The sequence below is a fragment of the Ciconia boyciana genome, chromosome 3, assembly GCF_034638445.1.
Source record: "Ciconia boyciana chromosome 3, ASM3463844v1, whole genome shotgun sequence".
Lineage (NCBI taxonomy): Eukaryota > Metazoa > Chordata > Aves > Ciconiiformes > Ciconiidae > Ciconia > Ciconia boyciana.
The window spans coordinates 5,829,691-5,856,281 of record NC_132936.1 but is presented as its reverse complement, the minus strand read 5'-3'; the positions used below and the strand labels follow the sequence as shown (position 1 = coordinate 5,856,281).

At 39.6% G+C, this 26,591-nt stretch overlaps 1 protein-coding gene across 3 annotated transcripts; it reads right to left on the bottom strand.

The window, feature by feature from the left end:
- Positions 1 to 1,975: 1,975 nt before the first annotated feature.
- MMUT (methylmalonyl-CoA mutase) lies at positions 1,976 to 26,544 on the bottom strand. 3 transcript variants are annotated; one of them, XM_072858323.1, is made up of 13 exons: positions 26,498 to 26,544; positions 24,711 to 25,122; positions 22,227 to 22,594; positions 21,319 to 21,476; positions 19,732 to 19,903; positions 17,185 to 17,433; positions 15,764 to 15,875; positions 14,350 to 14,465; positions 13,565 to 13,680; positions 7,680 to 7,811; positions 5,280 to 5,427; positions 4,997 to 5,164; positions 1,976 to 3,670 (listed from the first exon to the last, which is right to left on the bottom strand). In XM_072858323.1, exons 2-13 carry the CDS (start codon positions 25,087 to 25,089, stop codon positions 3,542 to 3,544), a joined length of 2,247 nt encoding a protein of 748 aa, XP_072714424.1. In that variant the 5' UTR covers positions 25,090 to 25,122; positions 26,498 to 26,544; the 3' UTR covers positions 1,976 to 3,541. The 3 variants fall into 3 exon arrangements, with proteins under 3 accessions (XP_072714424.1, XP_072714426.1, XP_072714423.1); XM_072858325.1 differs by lacking the exon at positions 26,498 to 26,544 and adding an exon at positions 26,212 to 26,233; XM_072858322.1 differs by lacking the exon at positions 26,498 to 26,544 and adding an exon at positions 25,705 to 25,810.
- Positions 26,545 to 26,591: the final 47 nt, after the last annotated feature.

The window sequence follows — 26,591 nt, the reverse complement described above, 5'->3', positions numbered from 1 at the left end:
GTTTGTGTATCAAATATGGCTCAAATCTCTTTTTCATTTTTCAGACTCTGTGAGAAGCAAATCAAAACTTCCCCAGTAGAGACTCTGAATTTTAGATAGTTTTATGTTATATACAGCAAATTTAAAAAGCAGGGCTGCCCTTGACCAGAGAACTAGGAAAGGAAGTATAGCATACTATATAGGGGACTAGTTGTTTTTTCTTAAGTTTCATGTTGATTTATGGTCAAACTATAATTCTAATTTCACAGTAGTTCCTGCCCAGCCCTGGACTGTGTGGCCAACCAAGTGATCTAAGACACTGAAGCAGAATGCAAGCACTTACCTCAGGAGTGAATCTGGACATCTTATGTTTGCAATCACCGGTGCAGTCATCCCAATACAAATATTTAAGGTAAAAGCTCCAAGAGCATCTAACCTGCTCACATACTAGCAGCTATCTCACCGAACTGTGGAAGTTTACCACGCAGACACCCACGTCTGAGCGAGCCACCTTTGGCTCCTTTCTTTCTATTGAGGCTAAATGGAGCTCCCTACTCAGATAAAGTGAAATAACACAACTAGCATCCTGATTTGCACTAAAATAAATCGGAATTCAGTGCCCTACTTCAAAAAACTTAGGCAGCTTGTCCATCTCAGCACAGGAATAACTTACAGAACTAGATCACTTCTATCAATGGTCGATTTTCCATCTGTAAAATTAAATGTGACTCATTTCAGAACAAAGATCAATTACTGGAGGGAGATCATTGTTCTAGCAGTTAGAGCATGAGGCTAACACTGCGGACACCTGGGTTCCGCCCCATTACTTTGCCAGTTATACTGTGCGACTTTGGGGAAATCACTTAAACTTTGTCTTGGGTTCTTCTCTTATCCACACAGTAGAGACAGTCTTGCTGCTCATCACTGTAGAGCACCGACTGTTTGATGAACAGCTTCATACAAGTGCAAAAGCACCAACCCTGAAGGTTGTGAAAAACTAAGAATGAAGACCAGATTGCTACTCCCTTATAGTATTTTGTCCTCTGGATCATCTACCATGCTCAGGAGATTACTTTACAATTGAAAATCAAGTGGAAAGTTTGTTTCAGTTAGGGCGCTGGCCTGGGACTTGGTGCTACGCTCAAGTTCTTGCTTTATCACAGCTTTTTTCATGAAAGACAATGCATTGCAGTAAGGCAATTCCTATGCGTAAATTAGGATCTCCAGATCTCCAGCCCTTTGTCCCCTCTGTATTCCTTGCATCTCTGCAAAACAGAAAATGTCTTACACATAAAAAAAGACCTACTGTTTTGGAACCTCCTCAGGGAAATGAGTTAGCCATGCAGTAACCTGCCGCTACCTTGCTCATTCCTATTGGAAAGGCCCGAGTGTCTAGTCCATGGTTTATAGTTATCATTTTGTCCTGGAATATGCCAAAAATACTCATACTGAAACAAAATGTTTCAGTATATTTGCAGAGTACCTACTTGATTTTGCACTAATCCAAATTCTCACTAGCCTCAACGGCAGTGCAGTTTTAAAGCAGCCAAGTTGATGAGTGTGCGCAGCTTCTGAGATCTTAGTTGGTAACCATTCACCGTTATCAATGAGGGCTGACAACCTGACATCGACTTGTCAGTAAGCACCACGTTCATTGCTATGCTGCTCCAGCAGCAGAGAACATAAGGGAAAAGCATGTTCCATCTTAGCTTGTCATCTCATAAGGAACCTCCACTTAGGCAGTGAACTGACGACTCGCTTGAAAGAAAGCCTGTTCACTTGAATACTTCCTTTCCTTAAAGAGCCTAATACAAACACTGTGTGCCAGTGAGAAAACTATTCTTTCCCTAGCCTCATCATTTTGTTTTCCAACCTTGATATGACAAGAGAGAATCAATCTACGTTAGTCAGTCCCAGTCTTTAAAGGGCCCCCCTTCAAGCATTGAAAGCCTGGAGCGATTCCAATTGAAGTTGGTGGGGATTTTTTTATGGAATTCAAGGGAACAAGATGCAGATTTTAAAGATCATTAGAGTACAAAAAAAAGCAGAATCTGTAACGCAAAGGGTAGATGACATATGTTATCAAAGAGCAGAGAAACCGTAGACAGAAAGAAATGAATGAAACCAGTGCCATTATAAAGTTTAGAGGTCACCAACACTTTGACTATGTATTCTTCCAGTTGGCAGGCAAGAAAGCTTGTGAAAAGACATAAGGGAGTATTTTTATTGTTGTTATTTTCTGTACATCCTGGTTTGAAGCACACCAGTCTTTCTTGGAGGGAATCAGATACTTATAAATAGTTGAGGATAAACGCCCAAGGAGTTTTAAAGGCAAAGGTCTGGTTTGGGTTTGATACTTTAAACCTTTATTAGAAAGACAGAGAGAAGAAAACAGCAAATCAGTTAACCTCCTTGTTTCTGAGCAGTGTGAGACTACAGGCACATGCCCCATTAAACAAGCTTACTTTAAGTAAAGATCTCATCAATTGCAATTTTTGAAGTGAGGATACAATGCTATTAACTGGATCTGCAGTTTCGGGCCAACTGCAGAACATCTCATTTTGAATAACGTATGGTGGTGCTGAAGCTCTTAGAAGTGTGCTACAGCCTCTTCCACGGTGAGGCAGATACAAGCATTATCCCAGGGAGGCTGTAGTCTCATTTTATGATGGGATGCCATGAGCAGCAAGGCAAACTGAAGTGGGATAGGACCATAATGCCAGGGACTGTCCCCCAAAAGACCCTCACACCCCATTTGCCCTGTATGGATTCCACAAAGGACTTTTCACATGTAGAAATCAAATTCCTTCTGGAGGGGAGACAAAAATGGTGAGAATTTAGGATCAATTTACCTGAAGAAAGTCCAACTGCTAAATAGACAGGGACAGCAAGAACAATACTGGACAAAAATACAGAACTAAGTAAGGGAGAATGAGCACTGAAATGAACTTCATTTGAGAAATGGTGAAGTACTGGGGAAGGGCAGTGATGCAGACAGAGCAGAGGTGACCAGCTGCTCCTATATGGGTTACTGCCAGATACAGGATTTGTATCTTATTAAACAAACCATGAACTTTGAAAAGTTATAGTTTCTCTACGTATATGTTTCTAAAGAGGGTTAAGTCAGATTAACATTAACATCAAAGTGCTGCTGGATTCAATCACATCTCTGCTGAACTTTAGTCGTTTTGCCTGAAGACTTCTAGGTCTACAATGCATGCCAAAAAATTCAAAAGAAATTCTCTGCATGCAAAAAGAGATCAACCAAAGTGCTGGAACGGATATTTTATTTATTAGTATATCTGGAAAAAAAACCAAGCCCACCTACTGAATTCCCTTCATTCCCTGAAGTCATAGTTCTAGAGATAAAATTTTCTTGTGGGTACATATATAAATAATCCTCAAATAGAACAAGCAGAGTATTTACAACTTTCTTAGAAAGCACAAAACACCAGGCCACAGGGCAGTGGAACCAAAGGTATGTGGCTGGCCATCCCTTGCTGATGATTACAGTCTGTAAGCGATTAGTATAAGGCTGGTTGCGTTGTGTGACATTTCAGCATTACATAGATTGCTGCCTCTTCTCCAGACACTTCTCAATATCATCCAACACTTGGACGGCTGCTTTTGGAATACGAGTCCCTGGACCAAACACATTGGTAACGCCGGCTTCATACAGGAAGTCATAATCCTGTTCAGAAAGAAATTTAAGATCCATAGTTAATAGTGCAACGGAAAATTGATAATTGATTTATAATTGGTGTACGCTCTACCCTGTACGCTCGGCCTAAGAAAGTATAAGCAACAAGTCCCAGAGAGAGGCAGCACAGCATCAAGGGAAATAGGAAAAATACAGTAGTCAGAAGGTAAAAAAGAAATATTAAAAAAACATCCACAGGAAAGATTTTATTTGTTTAGAATCAGACTAATGTCAGATCCTTGGAAAATATTCAGAAGTCAACTGGATGTGACCCTGAATAACCTAAGCTAAATTTGATCTAACTTCTAATTTTGAAAATACTGCTTTAAACAAGGGCTTGGACCAGATGACTGCCAGTGGTCTCCTGCAATCTAAGTTACTCTAATTTTATGATTGTCCTGAAATTTCAAAAAGACCTGGGAAACAGTTATGTATTCTCTCTTACTTCTATATAGGATATATTATACCTTTTTCAACCACAGGTTAGTAGCATCCCACTGAGAGATACTGGACAGAACACAATTTGACTCCTAGAAAAAAACTACGAGTTTTGTTTGTTCAATTTAAAAGTCCGTCAGTCCTGAACACTTACCTAATCGGCTAAAAAGGGAAGAAGTCTGGGAAAAAGGAGTAACAGAAGATTTATATGCAAAATCAGTTTGAATCTCTCTAGACAGAAGATGACCCTAAAGGTGATACAGCCAGGGAAATTGTGGATGCGCTAAGGAAAATTTTAAGACAAAAGCACAGATCTGACTGCAAGGGAATTCAACAAACTGTTCAACAGTTTAGGAGAAATAGTCAAGCAGGGGGAATGAGAGGCAACACTGAGGCTTGACGATGGGGAACATGAGGAAAGGCTAAACAGTGAATGAGATGTGTAGTCTATAGGTGTTGGGATCTGCCACGTGTCTTAGTCACTACCTGTGCCTCTTCTGACCTATTATTTGAAGTCATAAAGTCTCTTAAGACAGGAGCTAGCCTTTATCAGTAATATGCAAGGTACTGGTAATCAGAAACAACAGAGCATAAAGAACATCTCCCTGAGGCTAATCTTTTCACAACGCAACTTAATATTCCATCCAACAAACACTTTAAGTTAAACCAGGACACGGTGTACAGAAAACCAGATCAATGAGACCTGACAGCACTCTGCGACCGTCTTGCAGATCTGTGCTGACCCTGGTGATTGTACACAGTAGCCTTCAGCGCTGTAAATCCCCTCTGACATTAACAGAATATAGGAAATAGCTAAAACCAGCACAGCCAGAAATAAAGCAGTCTCCTCGTCTTGATGAAAATGATGTTGACCCGTACCTGAGGTGGGATGACACCTCCACATATGACAAGAATGTCTGGCCTGCCAAGGGCGTTGAGTTCTTTGATGAGTTCAGGCACAAGAGTTTTATGACCTGCTGCAAGTGTGCTCACACCAACACAGTGCACATCTGCATCAACCGCCTGCTGGGCCACTTCTCGAGGTGTCTATATGGAAAGAGGATTACGTGACAAATAATAGCCCCAGCCCCGTTGCTGTATAAGCATTAGAGGGAAAATAGCTGCATTTGAAATACATTGGACACCACTCAATCAGTCATACCTGGAAGAGGGGACCTATGTCCACGTCAAAGCCAATGTCTGCAAATCCTGTAGCAATAACTTTAGCTCCTCTGTCATGGCCATCTTGACCCATCTTTGCAACGAGTATACGAGGCCTGCGCCCCTCACGATCCGTGAACTTGTTAACTCTGATTGAAAACACATATGGTATCATTGTAAGTCACTGAGAATCATGAGAAGTATTTCCACAAATAAAAAAAGCACTGGCTGCAACTGTAGCACCATTTCTGTACATCAAATCAAAAGATCTTCTAAGTCATGGTTTGTCTATGCAGCTGGCATACTATGTTAATATTCATGTTATATGATTACTAACTGATTTCTTTTAATTAATATCCTGAACAATAAAACATTCTTTTTTAAAGAAAACCACTCCACTACTTTTCTTCTTTGTAACAGACAAAATACTGAATTCTCTGAGGGTTTAATGAGTTACAACTAACTAAAACACAAATTTTAGATTTTAAGAATAATTATGACCAACTATTTCAGAAGTACTTGCATGGCACACAGGCTAGAAAGATGGATCCTAGACATCATACTGTGCATCATCGTCCAACTGGGTATAAGTCTGTGCAGAAAAGGATTACCGTATCCCCCATTCTGCGCACTCATTCCAGTACCTCCCTTTTTCTGGTTAGTGGCAGCTCAGATTTCTGTTGAGTAAAAGTGACTGTGTAACCACAGCCTCAGAGACTAATCTTTCATCTTACTTCTCATGATCCATGTACCGCCAGTATCTGTTCTTGAGTGGGACACTAAGACTCCCGCTTCTCAGGAATAAAGGTTTTTTGTTTTTTTTGTTTTTTAATATTGTACTGTTCTGAGCATCCTGTAATGATGGAGCTGTATGGATTTTGTGCGCCTTGAAACCATATGCTGACCTGGCCGGGATGATCACTGTATGAATCTAGTAGCTTAGTTTGAGGAAAAGAATGACCCTAAATAAAGCATTTATCAGCACAGATTTGCACAGCCTCAGGAGATGATTCCAGGACAGGAAAATGCATCATGTAAGAGGGGAAAAAATAAGAACTCAGACAGCTTAAAAAGGAATTATGTCAAGAGAGCCTGAAGAAGCAAACTGATAAAGCTTCTGTTTGAGGATGTACAGGAGTTGGGCCTGCCTTCTAAGGACTGCTGAGAATAGCAATGAAGTAGGTATCTGAATTGATTTGTGATACCTTAAAATCCTTTCCTCTGTATTGTTTTCTGTCTCCATATTCTTGTTTTCTTACTTGCCCACCCACAGGCTCCCTCCCAACAAGACCAGTTCTAGGTGCTCCAAGCCTGCCAGGCTAAGACTACCTGAGTCACTGCAACTCAGGGCTTGGTTTAAGTGTGGGGCCAGTGTGAAATCACACTTCTGAAGGCCTGTGCAAGGGTGACACGTAGTAAATCCAGTTTCATTACCATGTTTACTAACTGGTACATACGATCTTGGACATAAAGGCAGGTATGTAAAAAAAGGAGCTACATCTTGATTCTCAAGGAATCAGTTCAGTTCAGTTTCATGTAAATGCATAATTACAAATACTTAAATTTAAAATAAATATTTAAAATAAAAAATGATGGTAACATCCCCCAGCACAGCTCCTTTCAAGTCAGGCTAAACATCACCACTGTGAAGCCATCAAGTAATTCCCTTTTAAGAGATCCTGTAACTCTTTAATGTATAAGCCCCAACACAGCAGAGACTTATGAGCATCAATTCATATTACATCACCACCCACTACAGCAACTGTCTCCTCACCCAAGAGGACAGCAGCAAAGGCAGAAGCTGACAAAAGCCACAAACGGGCACTGTTTTCACACATACTACCATCTTCTGATGTTTTCTCCCTTGTGATACGAGTAAGTAACACCCGTAGACTGGAAGTTGTATGTGGATATCCAGACAGATTTTAGCCTTACAATTTTAGGAATAGTAAGAGTGAACTTGCAGGGACACCTTATGGGCAGAAGAAAACCAGGTTTTGGTAATATGAATTGCTGGAAATATTTGTAGAGATTACTATGACAGAGTCTTCAAAAGAAGCAATCCAATGTACGGGAATTTCAGGCAATGTTTCTCAGCTTCTTAATCTTACGGCTGCCTGGTCTATTCAAACAAAATCCTCAAATTGTAACATCACTTCAGTGGATTTTGTTTGCAAGCAAATACAAGTTCAAATAAGTTTTGACTATCCTCTTATTGCACTTATTTCTTCTCATTCTGCTTACTTGCTTACAGGCATGAGAATGCCTGTGCAGGTCTTGGTTTTGTTCTGGGGATGCCATTCAGGTTTGGGGAATGCTCATTTAGGGCACAGTGAGTAGCACATGTATCTAATGGATTAAATGCGAGACCGTGTTTGGCTTTCTGGGAAGCTATTCTCACCTATTGATGGCATGAAGAATTTCATCACTCTCTCCAAACTCCTGGCGATAAGCTCCGCTCACCATTCGGTCACTGGCTTTATGCTCCCCAAACACCTTCTTCATTGCATCTGTTATTTCTCCAACAGTGCACCTAAGATACAGAAACAAAGTATTCATGCTATCAGGAGGCTTATATGAAAACAGAATACAGAAATCACTGGCAGTGGCCCAACCAAGTGTCCTTGCTGCAGGACAAATTCATTTACACTCGTTTCCCCTTTGGTGCTACAACTCTGAACATCTGACTCACCCCACTGTCATCCACTAATAGAACATGCAAGAGTATTTTTAAGAAAATACTGTTTTGCTGAAGTAAGAAGTGATTTTACAAGTGACAAGGCAATGGGGACCACTGCATGGCAAAATATTTCAGGAAATTAAATCAAATTTTCTCACCTGGGAATTTTTTTGGGCTCAGACTGCAAGATCTTGCATTTGGACTCATACTAAAATTCAAAATATAAATCAAGAGGAAAAAAAAGGAAGAACACACAGAAAAGACTGAAGCCTAACTTTTTAACTGGATTTTGTTTGTCTTTCCCTTGATGTTTATATTTTAGTATTTATTCTTCTTCTTCTCTACTCCTGACATAGCTCCTTTATCCACTGAGATACAGCAGAATCTGGGAAATCCATTTACATGCAAGTTACAAGCTTTGTTTGCTACTGGAGACACTGTGCATGTTTGAAATAATACACATTTTACTGCTGTAGCACAAGTGCTAGAAGCAAACTAGGCTGTGCTGTCTTCTTGTACAAACATCAGAAGTAACAGCCTCTGTCCCAAAGCATTTAAAAATCTCAGGCTTAATGGATTCCACCTTTCTGCATAAAATCGGTAATGCAGACTGTACCAAAAAAACCAATGCTGTGCGCTAATTACAGTTGAGCCCACAACCAAATGCTTGATGAAAGGGAACCTATTTGGAAGGGAACAACAACTCATCTGTGGAGAAAGAGCAGTTCAGCTGGTAACTCCTTCACAGCAAGCTTCTTACTTCTGGTATGAAATTAACTGGGATTCGGTACTGTGTAATGATTTTGAAGGTATGCTACTGAGCTCTTGATGAAATCTTTCATCAAAAATATTTTGATGAAAATATTTTTGTTTATAGGAATAGGAAAAGACTAGAGAATTTGTGTATACTCAGAAATGAATACAACTTGCTGGGAACTTTGTCAAAGGAAAGAAAAATACTACTCTTGCAAAACACTTCAAAAGTATGCTTACAAACACAGAGACCAAACCCCATTCATTCAGCTACTGCTAAGCACATTTCAAACCCCTGGAATTCACATTTTCTCCTGTCATATTGCATTTAACTATAAGCTACTCTGAGGCAAAATTAGGTTAAGCATCTTCTGAAGCTTTTATATAAAATGCTCAAAGGATGTTTGGACAAAATACAACTTCTTGTCCACGTACTTTTAGAAGGGGGTGGCCAAATGAACCGTACTCAGTTTTCCTTCTGCTGTTTGCAGTTTCAGTAGCTATTATCTGATTCCTACCTTATGCAATCTGCCACACATCCAATGTAACAGAAGATGGATTTCTGCTATGTTAACTGAATCTTTCAGTATATTTCAGAGAGATATTTTACTTCCTGTGACCCCCCCCAGCTAATTTACTCTTTGCTAGCTCGCATTTTTTATACTCAGCAAACTTAACCATAGTTATAAACTGTAACTACTGTAATGTAAAATGGCAGAAATCCTATCCTGAGCATATAGGCAAGATCTGTATAACGCATATGCCTGAAGCCAGCCTCTTATCTCTCGGTATCACTCGTCACAGTTGGCCTGCTTTGTCTAGAAGACAGTATCACCCTGGAACACACATTTGTAACTCATGTTGTTGACAGAGTCTTGATCACTTTTTGTCATCTCCCCTCCCTTGGCTTTCTGGAATTATATTTTTAAAGTTCTCTGCTTTTATCCATTTTCTTCCTCAGCACACTAAGGAGTTCATATCCGGATTTATGAGGACCATAGTCTAGAAAAGCAGCTAATGCAAAGTAGTACCAAATGCATAGTATCTGTATGGGTATGTGTGAATGGGACTTAGTCTGATACTGCCTTTGAATTTATCTAATAGTAATGGTTTAGAAAGCATTAGTTATAAAGCAAACTGTCCACAATTGCATCAGAAACCATTGACATCACTATGTAATACTCTTAATTTTTACAGCACCTGTAAGATCTCAGAAAGCTTAGTAAGCACTACCTGAGTTACAATAGTTCTCAGACCTTACTCACTATACAATCATTTTTTTGTTTTTCAGGACATCTAAATAATCTTATTACTGTTACTGTTCCCTGACATTACTAACAAAAAAATGAAAAGTAAACTGCGAAAGTGCTAGATTAAGTGACTTCCCCAAGGTTAAAAAGCAAGCTTGCAGCAGACCTAAAAACAGTATCTATAAATACTGACTCCCTCTCAGAGTGCTAGACATCACAGATTGCAGCCTGATATAGATACATCCCATGCATAAACATTGACAACTTACGCCTGTGTAAACACTGGCTGTTTGCTGAAGGCTTACAGTAGCATAACACGCGTCTTTTCTTCTAGAAAAAACTGTAAGTCTAGACAAATCTTTCTCCTCCTTCTCTTTTGCAGAAGCAGCATCTGAGTATAACTTCAGTATTAAATCAAAGCACAGCACATGTAGATATAGTTGTGGTGTGCTTTTCTGTTCTTATTAAGTAAAAGTGTGAACGAAAGTTTCATGAAACAAGTGAAAAATAAATGGTTTGGACTATCAATTTTACTGAAGTATAATCTGGTGGCTGGGATGAAGTTTTTTTGTGTACTGCACAAAAAATGAAATACATCTCTTTCTTCTGTAAATACTGCTTCTGAAATCCCTTTAGAGGATTTTGAAAATTCTGCCCCAAGCCTCTGCAACACTTTAAATCTAAAGTTCCTAAGTAATAATAGGAGTTTGGCTTTTAAACTACTCATGAATGTTTTCCTACTATTTACAATAAACATTAAAAAAAAATAAATCTCTACTTAGTTCTTAGTCCTGCTGCATCAGTGGGTGCCATCTATTCATCCACCGTGGAATAGCTCTGTCTGGAGCCAGGAATACAGCCTCTCTTCTTAACAGGAGAGGAAAAGCATATTTTTAATGAAGATTACACTTTTCTTTAATCAGCTAGTCATAACATTGGACAAGTTCTTTACAATCTGGATGTATAAAACCCTCCCATTCCTGTTTATCTTTACAGCAAAATTTTGTTCTGGAGACAACCATTTTCATCTCACTATTATAAAACTTAAGTAGTATAAGCAACAATTCTTATTATTAATTTACAGTTTTTTCAATGCACGCTGATAAAACCCCACTAGACAATTGTGCAAAATTGACAGAAGAGAAGTCACTTTGCCTTTATTGTATAAATTTGTGTTTCCTTCATATGACTGTCATTCACATTTGCCTTGCATGTTTTGGTAGTACCCTTTGTTTTGGGATAGCAGGTAATTTACAACCTAATCTATGGTTTTAAGTAAACTTAAAATTTTGAAGTGGAGACCAAAAGATAGCTATATTCTCCTTTTTGTGTTTTATTAGCCTATAGCCCTTACAGCGTGTCTTGTGGCAAGGACAGCATGTTTGTACATAAACTGTAGCCTGCATCCTATGAACTTCTGCACTGCTCAGAATTACTGTTGACCAACTGTGCTATGTCAGAGCCCTCAACTGTTCAGAGATTCCCTGAGCCTCCTCAAAAGCAGGGGATTTTCAAATAAGAGGAGACTGGCTCTTCGCTAAGCTTTTGGGCAATTCAACAAGGTCAATGGGATGAAATACAACCACAACTGTGATGGCCAGAGAGGATATCATTCAATTCAGTGTGTCTTATCAGGCACAGGTTCCATCTCCTTTAGCAATTTGTGCTACGACTCTCTCCCAGTGGTTCACAACCAGCTGTAGAGGCTATGCTGCACAAATACGAATTTGAAGAAAGAAAGTCAATGACCATAATGTGCCTGTTAGGACTGTCACCTTCTGTCTGTTCAGTCTCACACTACTGCCACTGCCTCTCTGCACTTCACCAGTAATGAGAGATAGCACTGTGTGATCAGGTGACAAAATATCATGAGGACACAGACTGGGCCGACAAAGAAGCAGCACTACATGCTACATTGCACTTCGTGCCTTCCTTTTCCATCACCAATAGCTGGCACAGCAGGAACTGCAAGTCTGGAGAGGGACAGAAAAACAGTACCGCAGATGAAGGAGATGAGAAAGAACTTAGCATAATCTGTCTCATACCCTACCTAACTACACCCATTTTCCTGTAACGTGGCTTCTCATGAGAAACGAGGCACAGAAGGGAGGCAGTACTGCTCCCATTCTCTATCACCTTTGGCCTGCCTTATTGCTTTGGTTACAATAACAAAACGGCTTTTCTACTTGTGCTTGTCAGCACTGAAATCTCCATATTAGGCCATGGAGTCTTTTCCATAGTTGAATGCTGAAAATTCTGTGCTACTCCTTTTATTTCAATTGAATTACATTACTTGTCTTCATGATCAAAACCCATCATTTTCCTTTCAGTAGGAGACAGGCATCTGTCACTAACATGCTGGTCATACTGGTCTCCTTGTCTACTGCTTGTAAAGGATGAACGTGATCACTTGAAAATCTTTTCCCATGTTGCCCCTAATAGAAGGGTTCCCCGTAAATATTCACAGAGCTCACAATCCTCCTGCAAACTCTTTGTCAGATGCCATGACAACTTCTTTCTGTGGTCATGTCCCATCTATAGTTTTGGGGCAGAGTTTGTGTTTGCAACTTACAACTTAAAAAGTTTTGTGTTTGCAACAAAGGTTTTGTGTTTGGGGCAAAGTTTTGTGTTTGCAACTTACAAAGCAGATCTGCAGTCCATTAATGCTTTTACAAATAATAAAAACAAGGTTACCAAGGAGAGAAACTAGCAGTTAACTGGTCAATTTTGGTACAGGAGATATGAGTCCCTGGTAAATCCAACACTACCCTCCTATGACCTTTACAGTTCAAAGACAGGTGTAGACATGCTGCTGGGGAATCGTGATAAGCTCTCTGTGGGAGAAAATGTATTCAAAATACAGCTGTTAAGTGTTCAAGGAAAGGCAATGATGGAATTTGAGACACCACAGTAAAAACAGGACAGCACCCCAATAAGGAGTGAATTTGGTTTGCTCATTTTTGGGGCATCTGGTTAATTAAGGAATGGACAGATAGGATCTATTCTAGAGGAATGAAAACAGTCTTAAAAGCACCTTAGGTGAAAAAAGTAAATGTTCCACTGGACTCTAAAGGATGCCTTACTGCTCTACTCAAGAGCATCTTTTACATCTTTCCCTGACAAAGCAAACTTATTTCTCCTTCAATCAAAAAATGTTTTCACACCAATCTGTGGTGCAAGGAAGGATAAAGCAACAGACCATGATAAGATTGTGAATATCCATTTTCACATCTCAGACACTTCTTAAGCTCCCTGACCTATGAAACAGCAGGGTGCCAGAGAAACCTAGTTATGTCCTGAAACTGGTAAGAGTCTGAGTTGTAAACAACACAATGTGTATGAACAACACCATTTCATGAGACATTCTTTGTATCCATATTGTTCTTTGTAAGAAATTAAAGCATAGCCTTAAGAGACTGTAAAATGTAATAATCTATCTTACGATGTCAAACTGCAGTCATCTTTTACTTCCACCTCTGAAGAAAAACCCAAAACATCTCAAGACACCAACCTCACCGACACCATACCCAAGAACAGTTAAAAGGTGAAAATGAACCATCGATTTTTAAACAGCAGTTGGATATTCACCCCCGCTTGCAATACCTTGAACGTGCTGCTTCCACTGCAAGCGCAAGTAAGTTGCCTTCCCCAGTAGCAGCACACTGTGTTAGAGCAGTGAGACATTGCTGGGCTGCTGCTTCATCTCTACTAGCCTTCACCTAAAGTGGAGGAGAAAAATGTTCAGTAAAGACAAACTACAAAGTGAACTGGGAAGTCGAGCGTGTAAGACTTTCTGATTTCAAATATTAATTCTGGAAGCATGGAATTGTCAATTGTCAATATATGCTACATATTTCAAAAAGATTAAAAGTAAAAAGGTGTCTCAGACCTTAAAGCATGTGTACAAGTCCATAAAATAACTCTAAAACCATTTTATCTACATTTTTACTAATTCTGAAAGTGGATGTTGATTTCTGGTTCCATAACCCTGTCCCTTAACAGCCCTTGACAAGCTACACCAAATAGTCTGAGTGATTACGTTACATACTTTTAGAGCAAAACATTGCATAGATATTTTGTGTCTTATTTTCAGAAAATGTAAAGTTCTCAGTTTTGAAAGGTTAGACATATATTCACAAGACTATCTGAAATATAGTGATTAAAACCAAATGAATGTAACAAAACCAATTTTGTTTGGATTCTAATACTGTGTTTCTTGGGATTTTCCATCAGCTTCCATTAAAGATGAACAGAAATCTAGCTTCTCCACTAAAGACTAGAGCGGATTCTCAGAAATTTGAGGATCAAGTTTCTGGCAAGCCACCTTTATTTACTCAAGTTCTATCTGCAATTACAAGAACTTTAATTTTTAAGAAGGCAGTTCCCACCTTATTAATCTTCTCGATCTGCTTGCTACGGACTGAAGTATTATCAATAGCCAGAACTTCGACTGTCTCTTCTTTTTCTAGCTGATGCTTGTTTACTCCAACAATTACTTCAGACCCTATTTCCAGTGGAAACACCAGAAACTCAGAATACATTTGCAAACTACTGTGAAAAGACACAATATTAATAGGACAAGAAAATTTTGAGCATTATAATGCAGTGCTTTGCTTTATAACTATATACATTTCAAATACTTAAAATTTGTTCTCATAAAAAGACTTAAGTCTGTATTTTCCATATTTTATGATGAGAGATGATTAGATGCATAAACATTCAACTCAGTGAATACTGGGCCCAAAAAAAGATTTGAAATAGAACAATATTTATCTTACAAACTGATTTAGTAATGAGTCACTAATACACATTAGCTATTTTTCTCTTTTTAAGTTCACATAACTGAATCTTACAGAATTAAGCAGAAGTGCTGGTCTCCTGCACTGCTCTGCATTTACTTTGCTGATTTACCAGACAAATAAGAAAGTGAAGTTCCTACCTAAAACTACTCCATGTGAATAAAAATTAATTTGTCATGTTAGAAAACTGTATTTTAGCTTTCAGCCAGTATGGACTTAATAACCATTTTTATTTGCAGTGCCTGATAATACTACTACACTCTTAAAAGCAGCATGAAGTAATTTACATTGGGAGAGAAAACACAGAACTTTACTGATTATTCTTTATTGGTCTTAATTAAAGACCTGCTTCAAATTTATCCTCCAAACAAAAAAGTTCATATGACTTCTCTCACATTCAAGTTTCTGTAACTGGACTGCTACTGGAATGCAGACTACAAAAAGCGGAACAGAGCTATAAGTACACATGTATACCCATCTCCACATATACTTACTATATGTGTTCTTATCCATATATATATATCTCACAAACGAAGAGCTGCATCATCCTCTAATCTGAGATTACTGCATTTTTTCTGATTTTCTGGAAAAATGGGCAGTTCTCAAGGAAAAGCAGGAATTTGGGCATTCCTGCTACACTCAATATCGCCATCTGCTGGCGGTCATACTTTTAAATTCAGGAATCGCAGTTTAAAGATACTACCAGTAATTAAGCGATTAACTACTGAAGGCCCAAAATACTCCTTTAAAATAGTCTTTCTAGTGCTTTGTCTAATCTAGTCTTAAATGTGTCAGGCAAGGCTGTTTTCATACTGGTACTGTATTTCATACATACTGCTCTTTCCAGAAGCTTTCACTGACATAAAACTATTACCATTTTATCACTCACAATCTGCTACTCCTAAACTAAGAAGAAAAAAACCAATGAAAATGTGTGTAAAACACCTTTATACAAAGGTATTCTATTGGAAGTTTTCCCTTCTTTCACCTCCCTGCTCCCTACCAGAGTCAATCCTGGCTTGTCTTCGAGCTGCACACTCTTCAATACGAAGTTTGGGAATTCCTTCGGCAACAGCTTTGGCCATTCCACCCATTTCTTCTATCTCCTCAACAAGCTGAGAAATTAAGAGGATTGAGAAAGTGAGTAGTAGCAAGGTTCACAAAATGAGCTTTGCACTTGTAATACCATCCAAATTTTTATTATACCTATATATACAGTCCTGTGCTCTAAAAGTGTGCTTCCTATTTCCGTGTCTCTGACTACAGGTTTTGGTATAAATTAAGAGACATCTCAAACAAAAGAGCATTTTTATTACCAAAACTCCATGAATTCAATAACAGTGCATGGCGTATTGTTCAACCAGTAACACCTATCGATGAAAAGGATTAAAATTTGAGACCTTGACTCTGCACTGACTTCTGCATGCCAACCAGCCCTTATGGTTACATGTATACAAATACAAATAAATTGAAAAAAGCCAGGGTCAGGTCTCTGATCCTGAAGACAAATGCTATGGCACGGTTCAGCTCTCACACAGCAGAAGCCTATTCAGCTCCAAAACATGGTAACTGCATTCAAATTGCCTACTGAAAATGGCCATCAGACCATGCCTGGCATTGTCTAGAAGCATCCTAGTTGACAAGGACCTAAAAAACAGACGTCAGGCAATGTGCTAACAGTATCTGTATAGTCCCAGGCTAGTGTTTGGGCCTGTATTAGCTTATTAATTTGGGACTTCGCACAAGAGCAATAATTTGCTCAAAAGGAGAATCACTGGGTTTAGCGGTAGGCTAGACATGTAGGCATGTATCTTTATGCAGGATTGACACCAGTAAGACTACTCCTGCACAGGAGTTTTTGCATGCAAGTAATGACTGGCAGCTAAAAATATTATTAAAAAAAAAATTCTGCTCCAACAGAAAAATTTTTCTCAAATTCTGCATAGTACTCAAGTACGGCCAGACAATTGTCTGCCTACATGCTTGGTTATAAAACTTTGCTTTCAATAACCCCTAGTTTTAAAGTCTCAAGCAGATCACCACAAGCATGAGTAGGCATGTAACCAAGTAGGTTGGTTTGACTCTTTCTTCTGTTGAACCCTTTTTTTCCTTACACATAAAACAGAGATCCCAGCAAACTGGGAGTCTTCAGTGTACAAGGGACTTTGCAGGGCTTGATTATTTGTTCCACATTGGGATATCTCCCTTTTGAATGTAGTCTACTAGAAGGCTGAAGTCTCTCTTTCTCTAAATATACACTGTATTTTTATAAAGTTCATTTACAAAGAAATCACTGAAGCACAATTGTAAAATAATTTCCTCTTCAGAAGTTACCAACATATCAAATAGTCCCTTAAAAGACAATTCTCAGAACTCCTATACCTAAAATTTTCCCACAACACATAAAAGGTTATGCAAACCGACCTTTAAAGCAGCTTCATAGACATCGTTGGTGAGGCACTCCATGAGGTAAGATCCCCCCCAGGGGTCTGCCACTTTAGGAATACCTGACTCCTCTTGAATTATGATCTGTGTGTTCCGAGCGATGCGAGCACTCTTCACTGTAGGCAAACCCAAGGCTTCATCAAACGAATTTGTATGCAAAGACTGTGTACCTCCAAACACTGCAGCCATTGCTTCAATTGTAGTACGGATGACATTGTTAAAGGGATCCTGGAAGGAAAAGGAGAGCTCTGAAGCTCAATGGTTCTACCACGGGGCTAAAGCAGATTAGTCACACATATGTTACTGCAATGAAATGAATGCAAGATTCCCGATAGAAACACTGTCATCATAACAAAAGCTGAAAAAGAAAACAGTCAATAATAAACATCCAATCAAACTGATATATCACTTATAAATATCTTGGACAAAAAGCTTAATCCATAAAGAAAGCCAAAAATATCAGTATATGAGTAACAAAGCAAAGCCTGACTTACATTTAGTAGTGTTTCAAATAACTTAATGAACCCAAGTTGGAGAGGATGGGACAGGTAGTCCCGATGTCCTCCATCCTGGGATTCCAGAAGTCTCGGAGCAGTGAATAGCACATCTGGCAGACAGGTTACTAGCCAAGATGCGTTTTGGAACAAAATGTGCTTAATATTTTCATTAATGACAGCATTACACAAAGGTAGGAATTACTGTTGAAATTTGCTGGTGCTATAAAACTGAAAGATATCTATGGGAGAACTGGGATATTAACCAAAACAAACGGATAATCTGGAGTACAAGGCATAGAAATAGAGTTAGTATTACAGAATATAATCTCAACCTTTAGGTCAAGATTTTTATCTGCTCTTCTCATACATCTAGATAGTTAAGTTGTATATATGTGCCTTTACAGTCAAAGAAGAGTTATCATGATCTCCAGGGGTTGATGTGTTTCGAGACAGAGTGAAGATTCACCCACTGCATTTTCTCATCTTATTTCATTTGATTATTGAGGGAACTTAACAGTAGCTCCGATTGCATACCTAATTCTTGACATGCTTAGTTGGGATGAAATGTATCCAAAATTATTAAGAGCTACCAATGTAATATGACCTTCAAGAAGGCAAAAGGAATCATGAGATCTATGAATTAAATTATTTTCCATAAAGAAATTGAATTAATATCACTATTTTATAAGGACACAGTAATTCTACCCACACTGGAGTCTATTTCTGGTTCAAGTATTCCATTTAAAGAATTACAGAAAATGTGATTTGGATGAGCAAGAATGTAAAACCTAATTTATGAGTGGATACCTATCTAAAGGCAGGCCAAAGGAAAATATATTTGCCCTCTGAAACCTGTAAGGAGCAAACACTGGGCACTGAGGAGCTATATTAAGATAAACAATGTTTAGACAGGAAAAAAGGGTTATGATCTGGCCAGAAATATATTTACATTGGACACTGGAAGACGGTCGATCATATTTTTGGTAATATTAATATTTTGCACTCATACAATACTTTTAATTGGATGACCTGCAAAGGCTACTGTTCAAAAAATTCCATTCTTTTAGTTTTACTGCATTCCTGTAATGTAAGTAAACATTACATTTGCTCTGAAAAAAAGAAAAAAAACCCAAGGCACAGAAGTCAAATAACAATGGTTGCAATCACAACCTAAAAATAACTTATATTGCATGAAATTGATTGAGAGCAGGCCTTGGAATAAGAGCTAGAACCCAGCTCTGACATCGCTTGGGAAACTATATATGCAGTCCAATGATTTAGTTGCTTATTGGGAAGTGATGTAACTCAACGGGAAAAGCAGAAAGTGCAACCACTTTCAGAAGAGCAGACAAGCTGTAACCATTACTTCACTCTTCAGCAGTGAAAGACAGGGGCATGAATGACTTCCTTGGATGCTCAAATGAATTCTCAAGCCAGTGATCTTGAGAAAAAGGAGCCTCTACTTCCTCATTCAGCTGCATTCTGAAAGGATAATTTACAGGACAAATCCAAGAAAGAGCTTCATCCTCGGAGTCCTGAATTAATATAAGCACCTCTCTGCAATTCTCTCTCTACTCAGCAGGTTTGGATCCCATGCTCAATTCAGTATCCACTAGACTGAGAGAACACATGCTTAACACAATGATTTCAGAATGAAAATGAAGCCAGACAATGAAAAGTTAGGCACTGAGACTCTGCCTATCACCATACCGGAATCTTTTTGTGAATAGTCTCAAGCCTTTAGTTTCTGCCCTTTTACCTGAGCGCTACAGGGCAGTCCAGAATACTGAGGTATTTTGTAAACCAGCATTTTGGGAAGCAATGCTGCTGGCACTCAACAAGACTTTTTGTATTATGTAAGCAAAAAGATGTATCCAATGCTAGTGTGTGCATTTGTTGGACTGAGAGTAAGACAGGTTGTCTCCTTCAGAAAGCTGCATTTTTATCAGTAAAACCAGCAGCCCCCTTTAAGATATACACCATGAGAACATATTTAAATGAGGAAGTTGATGAGAGTCCAATTTCTAACCTGCTCAGTGAGTGACCAGCCCGAAGTCTGACAATGAGCTCTCAGCAGAAGAGATTTGGGATCCTTGGGCTTAAACATTTTCTCTATCAAGTGAGCCCACAGCCGCCGCCCAGCTCTCAGCTTAGCTATTTCCATATAGAAGTTCATGCCAATTCCCCAGAAGAAGGAGAGCCTGTAATAAGAGCACATGAACAGGATAAAATATTAAACCATTCTAATAATTCTGTTTTATAATAAACAAGTCCTACAGCAAGGTCTCTGATTAATTTACTTTTACAGATATAACCCAGACATAAGATGATAGGAATGTTCCTGGACACTGACGCCAATTACTACAGAATGATACACATTTATGCCAATAAACTGTCTTAGCCTCCAAACAAGGTGACTGCAGGCAAACTGCCAGCGACAATGGTCCCTGGAACTGCTAAACTGTCCCCAGGGACTGTTTTAGGGGAGCCCTAGGTCTAGCAGTGTTCCAGCAAGTCACTAATACAGACAGTGACACTCTGGTGCCAGGGAATGCTCCTGGATACAATCTGCTAGTGTAGTTAAGATCACAAACTACTTATAATGAGAAGACATTACATATTATAAGCATGTTTTCATCCTTTTCCTGACGATTTTAATCAAAATCCAAATCAAACATCAGTTCAGATATTGGATAGCATATCAGGGAACAGACTGATTGATCTTTTTCTACTTAGAGCTTCTATGATTTATAGATGTAAACATGCATAGTTAAAGCCAGTAAAACTCATTATACTAAAGATGCACTTTTTTAACAGTTAATTAGCTACCAAAACAATTTGCCAAAGGCTCTTACAGATTCTCCATCACTAGAAAGTCTAAAAATAAGGCTGTATCTTTTTCTACATGATCCACTTTGGTTTTGCCACAGATCTTGGAAACAGGTTAATTCAGCTGACTCCTATAGTTCAAATGTGCAACATGCTATGTAAACCACGCCTTTTGTTTTTTAGACTCATCGTATAGTTAGGGAATCTGTAAATCAACTAGACCACTGAAACTGTGATTCTGCTTTAGTAACTATACAAAAATACAATATTCTGCTTAAAATTAAATTTTATTTTTAGGAAATCTGCAACTGTAAATTAAACTACCTGAACTTCCCCTTGTTAAGCATCTTTTCCCACATATTTCAAAATAATACTAATGAAAAGAAATTAAATTATACTACAGTACAAAAGAACTGTGAGACCCCTTGCTGCATTCTGCAGTCCTAAAGCTACAACTGTATTATTACAGTTATCACAGATATTATTACAGATATTACAGCTTAGGGATCTTCTTTATGATCCAGAGACCAACTGTCACAACAGACCTTGACAATGCTTGGGCTTGTACATGAGTTTTATTCAGTTTATTACCATAGATGTAGTCTAAGCGTCTGCTGGACCAGATATTTTCCTACCGCTGAAACTGTGTAACAAAACCAAAATAAAACCTATCTGCAATGTGAGCATAGCCAATATTGCTTGTATGTATAAAAATACTGAATTTGATATTAAACTCTAGAGGTTTTACCAAAAGTGAGTTTTATACTTGCAAATTTCTTTAGCTCACCTTGGTGCAAATTCATCAATGGTAAGGCCAGCTTTAAGTCCAGTTCTGCAGTACTCCAAGCCATCTGCTATAGTATAAGCTAATTCCAGAATGGTATCAGCTCCTGCCTCTTGCATATGGTATCCGCTGATTGAAATGGAATTAAATTTTGGCATATACTGCAAAAATAAAAGACAACATGGTATGACATTGCAGGGGGGTTGGACTAGATGACCTTTAATGGTCCCTTCCAACCCAAACCATTCTATGATTCTATGACAACAGAAGAGGGGAGGATCAGATAATTGTTCTACCAACACAATCCACAAACAATCCATTCTTTGTAGATTGCAAATACAACCCGTCTCTATTAAACAATGCTTGCAGATGTATAATTTACATGCTTTTACCTTCTTGCACTATTCATTGAGTTTAAACTATCACCGACCATGGTAAACCTCTTTCTCGATTACAGGCTGTGTTCCACCTCTCCAATGAAAACACAACTAAGAAAACAACTGGTAGTACTGAACTTTCACTCATCAGTTCAGGACTTCACTCCTTTCTTTATCTGCTTCTCATGCACAATTTTGCAGCAGAAGTCCTTCAAGATTTCTTACCCCTTCATTCCTGCTATGTGGCTTCTTACTTTCTATGCAAAGAACAGCCTGTCTGTTCCTCGTCTCCAAGCTTCCTGCTGTCCTTTCAGGCTTAGGCTCATCTTAATCTGACTTTGATTTGGACTGACTTAAAAATCTTAAAATTTATGCCGTGATTTGGGATCTTAACTTCTCCTCCCGGCACTTTCCACAACCACATCATTCTTCACTACAACAGGTTTTCCCGTCTTCTGCTTTCTTCTCCAAAATGCCTCATAAATAGTTAACTAGATATAATAACACAAGTAAATACATTTAAATAATGAATACCTTTGAGGTGTACTGGAAGATGTCAGCAATAATCCGCATGGATGGTTCTGGGGGGAAAATGTACGTATTTCGGACCATGAACTCCTTCAAGATGTCATTTTGGATTGTCCCTGTCAGCTTGGCCTGAGGCACTCCCTGTTCTTCTCCAGTTACAATGAATGTTGCCAACACAGGAATGACTGCCCCATTCATTGTCATAGAAACTGACATTTTCTCTAAAGGAATTCCATCAAAAAGGATTTTGGTGTCTTCCACTGTATCAATGGCAACTCCAGCCATTCCAACGTCTCCTCGAACTCGTGGATTGTCTGAATCATAACCACGATGGGTGGCTAAATCAAAAGCAACAGATAATCCCTGCTGGCCAGCTAAATGAAAAAGGAAAAAAAGAAAAAAAAAACCAAAAAAACAACAAAGAGAGATTCAGAAGTGTTAAACAGATTTGCATTAGTACTCGATCTAAATGTATGAATTTTATTTTACATCATTCAGTCATTGGATGACAAACCAATTTTTGATGCTAAACACTGTTCCCTCCCCAAACTTGTCCAAGGTCTTCTAGTCTTAAACTTTAAATGAAAAAGCTTTTAACTGAGAAAAAAATATCGTAGTTGTTCTAGTTCAGCCACACAATCAGCTTACCATGCTTAACATATGACTGCACAACAGTCCAGACACAAGTTACAAATGTGCACAGACAGTATCAGGGCTTATATACAGAAACTACTTAGCTTAGCTGGAAACAAAGTGTGATAAACTACGTCACATTACTTTCTCTTTATCACAAATTAAACATGCACACACTGATTGTTATCCTGGCTCTACTGACATACGTTGTTTATTCCTAAAGTGAAGTGATGCATTACTAAATCCGCAGTAAGAGAAAATTACTCACATAAAGCAGGGAACAAGACAGTTAGAGCTCTTGACAGACTTGCTGCTCCGACCTGAAAGCAGTACCTGAAACTCTGCTAACCTCAGGCATTCACCCTCTGACCAGTACTGCTGTTCCCGAAGTAACTATATCTACTGCAAGTCCACTTCTCAACATCAGCAGAGCTCTTAATTGTCAGATACCAGCTATTGTCTTTGATCTAAAAAGCTAGGTATTAGCTCTGAAGCACAATGACAAAAATTTAGATTACTGCCTAGTTTCAAGCAACAGAAATTTCAGTAATTATGAGAACTGATAATTAATTCTTTTTCAGCATTCCTCTAATTACAGAGAGATTTTAACTGAATTATTAAAAATGCTTTACAAATAGGTCAGATTCGGAAGCTATGCTAAATAATTCAATATTAATACAACCATTACTACAACAACAGAGATAAAATTATAATATCACAATGTCAAAACTCGAATAAAATTCCTGGCAGCAAGCATTCTTGAGTAACTGAGCTGTGCGACCAGCTAACCCAAGTGTTAGCCCTTCTGCTTCAGCGGCAACGTTCAGCAGTAACATAGAGTAAATTCAGAAGAATCTTTCTATTGAAATGTTGGTTTGCAAACCTCTAATACCCTGTATTTATAATTTCTTAATTTACTGAGAGTTTTATAAATGGAAAGAATCCAGAATATTTGCAAGAATACTGCAGCAAATATTGCTTCATATTAGCTAACCATGATATGGCAAGAGGTAAAAACCCCCAAACAACTCTTCTCCCCTGCCCTAAACAGTGATGTTTTGAGCAGGAAGGCATGTAAAGTGGGAAATAAAAGCATCGCAGATGTATTACTCAAAAGGCAATTTTCAGTGGTCTGTTTTGACTGGTAAGGTTATAATTAGCTTCAAACAATTGCTAAGATGTACGGCTGGTGTAAAACTAATGCTTCAGTCTATCAAGAACAACCTTTCAGTAGTGGTTTTACAATGCCTAACTCAATAGTGTATTATGATGACACTCTGGCTATTAGCTAAACAAATTGCTGCAAAGCACAATACTCTGCAGAAATACTGGGAAAACCGCTCTCAAATAAGGAAAATACCAATACTTCTAGGAAGCTGGCTCTACGAGTACACCATGAATGACACTATTCATAAGTATTTATATGAGTTCATTTAAAATTTACAACATGAGATGGAAACCCAAAATGTCAGAATGCACTAACACCAGAAGTGCTAAATGACAAAGTTCAACAGATTTTTCCACTATAATCTTCTCTCATGGTCACAAAATGACTGTAAATTGGTCTGTGATCTCTGCTGGTCAGACCCTGGGATGCAACCAAATTTTGCCTCTGTGTCAAGGCAGAATAACTAAAAATAGCATTTAACACATTCATTTTTCCACCTCAATAGCAAAATGAAGCAAGGACGGTTTCAGAAATTATCTAATTTCCCTGTACTAAAGAAATACAGCACCACTGGGAAAAGCCTATCAGAAATCACAAGGCGGAATAATCACATTTGCCATGTAATTCACCATATGAATGTTCCCCATTGCTTTGCAAGGCAATGTTGTTTCCCAAATCAGCTGTCTTACCTTTAATGTTGTCCTTGTAGAACTTGTTGCTCTCTTCCACTGTACTGAAGCCAGCATACTGGCGGATAGTCCACGGCCTGTATGTGTACATGGTTGGGTAAGGTCCTCGAGTGAAAGGTTTCACCCCTGGCAGCTCCTCAGGAAGGTCTTTCGTGTCCCTCTTGGAGTACATGGGCTTGATGTCGATCCCCTCTGGAGTGTGCCAAATTAAATCCTTTGGATTCTTGCCCTTCAGCTGCTTTTCAGCAAGGGCAGCCCACTCAGGGTGCAGCGGCTGCCCATGTAGCGAACGCCACACGAGCCTGCAGGCTGGAAGTTGTGCCAGGCACGTGCAGTGGTGGGGCCGCAGGCGCAGGAGAGCATCCTTGGCTCTTAGCATATCTGCCCCACTGGTTGGCAAGTATGGGGTAAGCTGAAGAAAATAAAAACACGTATTTTGCATTATCATATAAATCTGACATGGGAGAAGTGAGCATGGAGAGGTCAAGCAGTTTGCTAAAGCCAAAACAATTACTCAGGAAGAAGCTAAGTGTATTTATTCACTCACTCATTTGACAGACAACCCCTCCCCTTGCCTTTCAACCAGACAATGCATAAAACAGAGTTCTGGAAAAATCGTACATTTTCCTCTAGCCAAGGTAAACATTCCTACAATTCATCTGCATCCATGTACGAAATGTGTAACTTATTTCAGTCCCTAAGCAGCACCATCATTTATCCATCACTGAAAAGTCAGTGTTATGAACGAAGCTGGCATGCCTAGCTACCTTCTCATCTCTCTCACCTACGAATTCCTTTATGTCAAAGAGGGACCTTCAATATCAAAGAGACACTCTGAAGGAAGTGGACTGTCAGAAAACTGCTGACAAGTCATACACTTTGGAAAAGGTGGCTTGGGCTGGATTAAAATCAGAGCTTAACCAAGAAAGAAAGGAGCAAAAAAATGCAGTATGCAAGAACACAGGGATAATACAACTCATAGAGCTTGTCTCACCATACATGAGATTGAGATGGTGGATAAGTTCGGTAACTCCTGAAAGCTGTAAGCTCCTCTGCTTCTGCTCCCTGTACCCCATTCCTGCACTTCCTCCCCAACCCAAAACCTTTACAGCTTGGGTCTAAGGGCCAGTCACCTCCTCTCTGCCTCATCTCCTTCACAACTCCCTGGAAACACACACTTCCCTGACACCTTTAAGAGAAAGTCTGCATAAAACTGGAAAGCATCTCTATCGCTGTTATAGTGCTGCAGCAACACGCTCCACACAAGTGCTTTAATAACCTATGTTCTACATGTGGTACACATATAAGCTGATGAGCACAAAGGAGCACCAGAGGAGCATTCAGATCCCTGCAGAGACGCGATCCTGCTGCCAGGATGGAAAGCAACCTCTGCCTCCACTGCTGCACGGGTCCCAACGCGATCTCCCCGGCCTCGTACCCCGAAGGAACCACTAAGCTGCCCTGTCATCCTCCTCCGCACCTCTCCCTCCACCCCTCATACCACAGCACCCACAGCCGGACGGGGGCAGGGACCAGAAAGCACCGTTCACCGGCCCGGCCTGGCAGCCCCACACCGCCCTGACGGGCCCGCCTGTGCGCAGCGCCGAGCGCCCAGCACCCCCCGCCGCCACAGCCCGCCCCCAACACGCCCCCTCGGCGGCCAATAGGGACGGGAGACCGGAATGGGGGCTGCCCCGGGGGGTCGCGGCCCTGCCCGCCCGAGGGACGGGGGCACGGGGCGGGCTGCGGGCTCAGGACAGGCCCCGGCCCCGGCCGCCCCCCGCTACCTGCTGTCGGCCCCTCCGCCGGCACCCACACCCCGCGCAGCAGTGCGCATGCGCCCTGGCGGCGGGGCGCATGCGCAAAGGGCCCCCCCACGCC